The 7,685-nt window shown below is 51.1% G+C and overlaps 5 protein-coding genes across 5 annotated transcripts; 2 read left to right on the plus strand and 3 right to left on the minus strand.

Moving 5' to 3' along the window:
• Positions 1-261: 261 nt before the first annotated feature.
• ENH_00011490 (TBC domain-containing protein, putative) lies at positions 262-2,199 on the plus strand (the record flags this gene model as incomplete). Its single annotated transcript, XM_013578914.1, has 8 exons — positions 262-298; positions 601-641; positions 878-996; positions 1,378-1,438; positions 1,542-1,596; positions 1,852-1,883; positions 1,993-2,067; positions 2,179-2,199. Coding segments are annotated over 8 exons (441 nt in total), but the record flags the coding sequence as incomplete, so codon positions are not given.
• A 54-nt stretch (positions 2,200-2,253) lies between these two features.
• ENH_00011500 (hypothetical protein) lies at positions 2,254-2,556 on the minus strand (the record flags this gene model as incomplete). Its single annotated transcript, XM_013578915.1, has 1 exon — positions 2,254-2,556. The coding sequence occupies one exon, from the start codon at positions 2,554-2,556 to the stop codon at positions 2,254-2,256; it is 303 nt and encodes a 100-aa protein (XP_013434369.1).
• Positions 2,557-2,718: 162 nt separating this feature from the next.
• ENH_00011510 (hypothetical protein, conserved) lies at positions 2,719-3,804 on the minus strand (the record flags this gene model as incomplete). Its single annotated transcript, XM_013578916.1, has 2 exons — positions 2,719-3,204; positions 3,802-3,804. 2 exons carry the CDS (start codon positions 3,802-3,804, stop codon positions 2,719-2,721), a joined length of 489 nt encoding a protein of 162 aa, XP_013434370.1.
• Positions 3,805-3,949: 145 nt separating this feature from the next.
• Positions 3,950-4,225, plus strand: ENH_00011520 (hypothetical protein, conserved; the record flags this gene model as incomplete). The annotated part of the gene is made up of 1 exon (XM_013578917.1): positions 3,950-4,225. One exon carries the CDS (start codon positions 3,950-3,952, stop codon positions 4,223-4,225), a length of 276 nt encoding a protein of 91 aa, XP_013434371.1.
• A 2,113-nt stretch (positions 4,226-6,338) lies between these two features.
• Positions 6,339-7,095, minus strand: ENH_00011530 (hypothetical protein; the record flags this gene model as incomplete). Its single annotated transcript, XM_013578918.1, has 2 exons — positions 6,339-6,638; positions 7,000-7,095. 2 exons carry the CDS (start codon positions 7,093-7,095, stop codon positions 6,339-6,341), a joined length of 396 nt encoding a protein of 131 aa, XP_013434372.1.
• Between the last annotated feature and the right edge of the window lie 590 nt (positions 7,096-7,685).

Consider the following 7,685-nt stretch of genomic DNA (forward strand, 5'->3'; position numbering starts at 1 on the left):
AGCTGCTGCTGCTGCTGCTGCTGCTGCTGCTGCTGCTGCTGCTGCTGCTGCTGCTGCTGCCGCTGCTGCTGCTGCTCATGTTGCTGCTGCTGCGGATTGTCGTCGGCGCTGCTGTCGCTGAGCGCGTTGCTGCTGCTGCTGCTGCTGCTGCTGCCGCTGCCACCGGGCCGCTGCAAACGGCAGCCCACCGCGGCCTGGATCCGAGGGTTTAGGGTTTAGGGTTTAGGGTTTAGGGTTTAGGGTTTGCTGAATGCCTCTCAGGGATATTTGCCGCTAACTCGCGACAGGAAAGACGCAGGTACTTAAGGCTTAGACTTTAGGGTTTAGGGTTTAGGGTTTAGGGTTTGGGGCTTGTCTTGCTGGGGCCTTCTATGCGCACTACGGAGTTGCTGCATCTGTTGCTGCTGCTGCTGCCGCGAGTTGCTGCTGCTGCCTTGTGTTGCTGCTGCTGGTGCTCTGTAGTTTGATTAGATATTGCTGCTGCTGCTTTTGTTGCAGCAGCTGCTGGGTTTTGCTGCTGCTGCTGCTGCCTTTGCTGCCGCTTGTGGATGCTGCTACCGCATGTTGCTGCTGCTGCTGCTGCTGCTGCTGCTGCTGCAGCGCTGGCGAAGAAGAGGGCGGACTACCAAGAACTGGTCCAGGTAGGAGCCCCCAGCCTTCCCCAAACCCTAAACCCTAAACCCTAATCGCTGAACCCTAAACCCTAGCCCTAAACCCTAAACCCTAAACCCTCGTGGAGGCAGTTCGGTGGGGAGTTACGGGCTGGCGCGAGCAGCAGCCGCCGCCGCGGCGCCGCGCCCCAAACCCCAAACCCCAAACCCTAAACCCTAAACCCTAAACCCTAAACCCTAAACCCTCGGGTTTGCTTCTGCTGCAGCACTACTACAGCAGAGGAGAAGCTTCAGCAGAAGAAGTGAAGCTGCTGAAGCAGCTTCGCGTGGACTTGCCGCGGACTCACGCGGGCAGGAAGTTCTTTGCCCACCCCCGCATTCAGCTGTAAACCCTAAACCCTAAACCCTAAACCCTAAACCCTAAACCCTAACCCTTAAGCGTTAAGCCCTAGGGTCTAGGCCTTAGCTCTCGTGCAAGGCGCAGCTGAGCAGCGGCAGAGGCGGTGGAGGCCCTTGGGGCGGCGGTTTACCTTCTGCTGTTTAGGGTTTAGGGTTTAGGGTTTAGGGTTTGGGGTTTAGGGTTGACCAGGGCACAGATGCACCCACCTGCTGCTTTGCGCTGGCAGCAACTCAGGCAGCAGCAGCAGCAGCAGCAGCAGCGCCTACAGCAGCAGCGCAGCTGTCGTTGCTGGACTTTACGCGGGCTGTGCTGCTGCAATCTGTTCTGCTGCTGCTGCTGCTGCTGCTGCTGCTGCTGCTGCTGCAGGGGTATGGAGCGCGCATTATTTCTGTGGGCTGTCAAACACCCGGCCAGCGGCTATGTGCAGGTGCGCACTTGGGGTTTAGGGTTTAGGGTTTAGGGTTTAGAGATTAGGGTTTAGGGTTTAGGGTTTAGGGTTTAAGGGTGGCTGCTGTTCAAATTGTTCTCAGGGCATTAATGATTTACTGACTCCCTTCGTCGCAGTGTTCCTACACGCAGCGCTCGGTAGGGTTTAGGGTTTAGGGTTTAGGGTTTAGGGTTTAGGGTTTAGGGTTTAGGGTTTAGGGTTTAGGGTCCTCGAAGTGCTCTGGAGTGCCGTTAGGGTTTAGAGACTTCGCTGCGTGTGTCCCCTGTATCTGGAAAAATGGCAGCAGGGGCCTCTAGGGTTTGGGGTTTAGGGTTTAGGGTTTAGGGTTTAGGGTTTAGGGTTTGAAGTGGGGACTTTCTGCTGAGGGTTTACGGCTTGCTGCTGCTTCTCAGGGAGAGATCCCGAGGAGCTTTCTATTGACGAGGTGAGGCCTTGCAGCAAAAGGAGCAGCAGCAACAGCAGCAAAGCAGCAGCAGCAGCAGCAGCAGCAGCAGCAGCACGAGCTGAGGTTTTGCTGCTTGCTGCTGCTGCAGGTAGACGAGGAAGTGCTGCTGCAGGTTGAGGCGGACAGCTTTTGGTGTCTCGCGAAGCTGCTGGCCCATATTCAGGTCTGCTGCTGCAGCTGCTGTTGCTGCTACTGCTGCTGCTGCTACTGCTGCTGCTGCCGCTGCTGCTGCTGCTGCTGCTGCTGCTGCTTGCTTGCGTCGTGGATCACAAAGGGCTGCTCCCTCCGCGCGTAGTGCAGTTGCTGCTGCTGCTGCTGCTGCAGTTTGCGGCTTCAAGCACAGCTCAGATTATTGCTGCTGCTGCTTCTGCTGCTGCTGCTGCTGCTGCTGCTGCTGCAGGATCACTACACGTTCGGACAGCCGGGCATTCGCCGCCTTGTCGTTCGGCTGCGGGACATCGTCAAAAGGGTTGATGGTGCGCTGCTGCTGCTGCTGCTGCTGCTGCTGCTGCTGCTGCTGCTGCTGCAGGCCAGCCCCTGCGCTGCTGCTGCTGCTGCTGCTGCTGCTGCTGCAGGCCAGCCCCTGTGCTGCTGTGGCATTGGCTGCTGCTGCTGCTGCTGCTGCAGGCCAGCCCCTGTGCTGCTGTGGCATTGGCTGCTGCTGCTGCTGCTGAGCAAGCAGCAATTGATGCAGAGACTCGCTGCTGTTGCTGCTGCTGCCGCTTTGCTGCTGCTGCAGAAGGCCTTTACCAGCACCTGGAAGACCACGGGGTCGATTTGCTGCAGGTCACTTTCCGCTGGATGAATTGCTTGCTCATGCGGTATGCTGCTGCTGCTGTTGCTGCTGCTGCTGTTGCTGCTGTTGCTGCTGCTGCTGCTGCTGTTGCTGCTTTTCTTGGTTGGTGCTTCTCTTATGTCCGTTGCTGCTGCTTGTTCTGCTGTCTGCTGAGGTCACTGTCTGCCTCTGCTGCAGCTGTACAGCTGCTACTGCTGCTTTACCGCTGCTGCTGCTGCACTGCTGCTGCTGCACTGCTGCTGCTGCACTGCTGCTGCTGCTGCTGCACTGCTGCTGCTGCACTGCTGCTGCTGCTGCAGGGAGTTCCCTCTGAGCTGCGTAATTCGACTGTGGGATACTTACATAGCGGAGCAGGCGGAAGGCTTTTCGGACTTCCACGTCTACGTCTGTGCAGGTGCTGCTGCTGCTGCGCTGTTGCTGCTGCTGCTGCTGCTGTGCTGTTGCTGCTGCTGCGCTGTTGCTGCTGCTGCTGTGCTGTTGCTGCTGCTGCTGCTGCTCTTGTTGCTGCGGGCAAAAAGTTTGCAGCGGCAGCTCTAGGTGAAGAGCCTCTGCTCCGCGTTGGGGCTGTGTTCAGGCTTAGGGGCTGCTGCAGCGGCTGCTGCTGCTGCTGCTGCTGCTGCCGCTGCTGTAGCAGCAGCAAAGTGTCTGCAGCTCGTTTGTGTTCAGTTTTTCTCGTAAACTGGTCGAGACAGCTGAAGCAAATGGATTTCCAGCAGGTAAAAAATAAGTGCTGCTGCTGCTGCTGCTGCTGCTGCTGCTGTTGATTGCGATGGTCGCTTCTAGGTGTTTGCTGCTGCTGCTGAGCAGCGATTTGCTGCTGCGCGCGAGCTTAATTGCGAAAGCTGCTGCTGCTGCTGCTGCTGCTGCTGCAGATGATACTGTTTATTCAAAATTTCCCAACGACAACATGGGGCCCACAAGAGATCGAGACGCTGCTTGCTGAGGCGTAAGGCTGTTGCTGCTGCTGCTGCTGCTGCTGCTGCTGCTGCTGTTGTTCCTGCTGCTTTTGCTGCTGCTTTCCGGTGCGCTCGCCTTCAAGGGCTAGGCATGTGCTGCTGCTGCTGCTGCTGCTGCTGCAGGTTCGTTCTCAAGTCTCTTTACCATTCCGCACCCAAACACTTAAACTAAAGTGCGGGCGCGCAGAACTACAGCAGCAGCAGCAGCAGCAGCAGCAGCAGCAGCAGAACGGCACAGCAGCCAATGCAGCAGCAACAGCAAGACCCAATGTTTTGCAGCCGTGCAGCGAAAAATGCTGCAGCAGGTCCCGCGTCTGGTGCTCGCTGCTGCTGCTGCTGGTTGCTGCTGCTGCTGCTGCAGCCGCTGCAGCAGCTGCAGCCAAATGTTCCCGAGGGTTCTACTGGCTCATCGCGTGCTGCCAACAGGGACGGGCTGCAGCAGCAGCAGCAGCAGCAGCCTCAGCAGCAACTTCAGCAGCAGCAGGGGGGGTCCCTCTGCTGCAGCAGCAGAAGGGGGGCTAGTAGCTTCGCTTTTCCTTAACTCGAGGAGAAATTTAATAGTGCAGTAGACTGCAGCAGCAGCAGCAGCAGCAGCAGCAGCAGGAACTGTAGCAGCAGCTGCGGGCAACTTCTTAGGGTTTTATTGCTTCGTTGCTGCTGCTGCTGAAGCGCAGCAGCGCTGCTGCTGCAGCAGCTTGTATCTACACAATGTGTGGCTTGCGGCATAGCGCGAAAGTGTCAACGGCCTTTTAGGGTTTAGGGTTTAGGGTTTAGGGTTTAAGGAACGTTAGGGTTTAGAGTCTGGGGTTTACGGCGGTTTAGAGTTTAAGGAACTTTAGGGTTTAGAGTCTAGGGTTTACATCGTCAACGTATCAGGGTTTAGGGTTTAGGGTTTACACTGCATCTGTGTCAGCTGCAGGTATAGATGTTTGTTGTATGGTACAAATAAAAAAAAAATATATATATATATGTATATATATATTATATATGTTTGTATGTATGTAAATATATATATTTATAAATGTTATTTATTGCAAAAAGGCTCTAAATAAGTGCATGCGCTGGTATACACACTCACAGTCTATGATAAGCAGATCTAGGGTTTAGGGTTTATGTGGATATCAATATTGCAGAAGTCCGCAAATTGGTATTTATTTCAATCAAATTTAGCTTTATTTGCAAATACAAATTAAATTTTAATCAATTACACTTTAAAATAGAAACAAAATAGAAAGAAAGTGCTCTTAAAAGGAAAAAAAGGTGCAAGTGAAGATGTGCGTTATTTGGAGTGTACGTACACTCCAGAGTGTATCTACAGCTGGCGCGCCGACGCCGTTTTTTTTGGAATTGGCATTTTTATGAATTGTGGAATTGGCGCTTTTAAAATACTTTAAAGCTTTCAAAATAAAACAATAAAACAAAACTGCAAATATAAAAGTGTAAATATATCTTTTTTTCCGTTTGAAGTTTCCAGTTGAACCCCGAACATCCGGTGTGCAGAGAAACGCGCACCTGTAGATACACTCGAATGATCATGCATAAATACAAAACTAAATCTGAATCTGAACATAAATATATATTTTAAATATTTATTTGTTTGTAATTTCAGTTTAAATTATAAACATCAATACATCAATTGTGCATAAAAGCGCGCTGCGGATATCTTCTGTGCAGCGAGCGCATGCACGCCAGGTGTCTAGACACCCGGCACTCCCGTTGCGTCGTATCCTTAAAATCCTCGAAATCAAAACAGTGCAAATAAATTTAAACTAAAAATAAATAAAACTTTGAAATAAATAAATCTGCTTTCGTTTTCAATTCAATTTATTCCTTCCAGGCTCTCTTGCTGTTGTGTACAGACACCGCGTGCAGCGCCTCGTTTCGGCAGCCTCGGAAAGCTGAAAAGCGGGTCAAAGTGGCGAATTGAATTGCAAATAAGTAATAAATAAATTAAAAAGGAATAAAATAATAAATTTATTTATTTTATTTCAATTTATATTTCAATTTAAGGCTTGTTGCTGTGGAAACGGCGAAACATCGGGTGCATCTCCGCCGCGGGCTTGGGGCCCCGCGCGCTGCGGGGGGGCCCCCGGGGGGCCTCAAAGCCTGAAAAGGAGCAAAAAGAACAGAAAAAACGCAAAATGAAAAAGAAATACCATTTAAAATAAAAAGAAAACAATTTAGCGATCAAATTTAATCCTTTTGAGTCAAAAAAGCTCGAAAAATGAACAAAAACGATACAAGGAAGCAATTTTGCACGAAGGCTATATTCATACTGACGGCATTTATGTCTGCAGTTATAATTCATAATTGTAATTAATATTTATATTCTTATTTATAACTATATTTGTATTTATATTTATAATTATATTTATATTTATATTTATATTCATATTTATATTTATATTTATATTTATATTTAATATTTATATTTATATTTATATTTATATTTATATTTAATATTTATATTTATATTTATATTTATATTTATATTTATATTTATATTTATATTTATATTTATATATTTATATTTTGTCATTTCTATTTATATCTGTTATTTATATTCATATTTATGTTATACATATCTGACTTCATCTATAGTCACGGGCGCACATGATGCTAAACCCTAAACCCTAAACCCTAAACCCTAAACCCTAAACCCTAAACCCTAAACCCCAAACCCTAGGGGGCGAAGCTGTAAGTGGAAGGCTTGCCTGAAATTCCGGCGAGTCCTCCCTGGACGACGCGGACGTTGGGCTGCTGTTCGTGCTGCTGCTGCTGCTGCTGCTGCTGCTGCTGCTGCTGCTGCTCCTGCTGCGGCAAATAAGCCCCTTCGTCTTCATCTTCATCCAAACTTTTGTCCAAATCATCACTCAACAAAATGTCCCGCAGCAGCGCCTGCTGCCGATCCCGATCCCCGTAGACGAGGGTTTGCTGCTGCAGCGGCAGGTCTCTGCAGTGCAGCACTTTGTACGAATAGCCCTGCAGCAGCAAACCCTAAACCCTAAACCCTAAACCCTAAACCCTAAACCCTAAACCTTTGTCCGAAAGGCCCTGCAGCAGCGGCCCAGCCCCAAACCGCAGCTCGCAGGCCCCCTGCGGCGCGCCGCGGCCGCGCGCGCGGCCTAGGGTTTAGGGTTTAGGGTTTAGGGTTTAGGGTTTAGGGTTTGCCTGGTCGATGATGAACTGCTGCCGCTTGTCCGCGTAAACCATTTCCAAAGTGTCTTTGCTTATTAAAGAATAAAAGTAAGCATTAAACCCTCCGTCTTCTTCCGCGCCGCGCGGCTTTGCCCGCAAAATCCGCCCCAGCCGCTGCGCCTCCTGCCGCCTGCGGTGTACGTACGTGCAGCTGCTGCTGCTGCTGCAGCGGCAGCAGCTGCTGCTGCAGCTGCTGCAGCTGCTGCTGCGCTGCTGTGCGGCTGAGGCTCCTACTCGTCATCCGGGGCTAGTCGGGCTGCTACTCCTCCTACTGCTACTGCTGTTCTTGCTGCTGCTGCTGCTGCTGCTACGCTACTCTTGCTGCTGCTGCTGCTTCTGCGATGCTGCTGCTGCTGCTGCTGACCTGGAAGCAAAGTTGAAGGAGATTTGAATGACGACGTTAGCGCACGGAATGTCAATTGCATTGTCTCCGACTTTTGTTTCTTTAAGAGTGTTGAAGGAGCTTTCATTCTGCGCCCCAAACCCCAAACCCCAAACCCCAAACCCTAAACCCTAAACCCTAAACCCTAATCCCTGCACCGTGCCTGAACCCCGAAGCCCCCAAAGCCCGCGCAGGCCCTCTTTTCTGCGCTCCTCCTCCCCGCTTAGGCTGCAGGGTCCAGTGTTGGAGCTAGGGTTTAGGGTTTAGGGTTTAGGGTTTAGGGTTAGTGAGGATAGCCATGCGTTCTGGGGGGCAAACTTTGCCGTAAATGAAGGGCCTGTTCAAAGCCCTGGCCGCATGCAAAAGGGCCAAACATTAGGGCTTAGGGTTTAGGGTTTAGGGTTTAGGGTTTAGGGTTTAGGGTTTAGGGTTTGCCTTGAACTTGGTGA

The sequence above is a fragment of the Eimeria necatrix genome, genomic scaffold, assembly GCF_000499385.1.
Source record: "Eimeria necatrix Houghton genomic scaffold, Enh_scaff1356, whole genome shotgun sequence".
Taxonomy (NCBI): domain Eukaryota; phylum Apicomplexa; class Conoidasida; order Eucoccidiorida; family Eimeriidae; genus Eimeria; species Eimeria necatrix.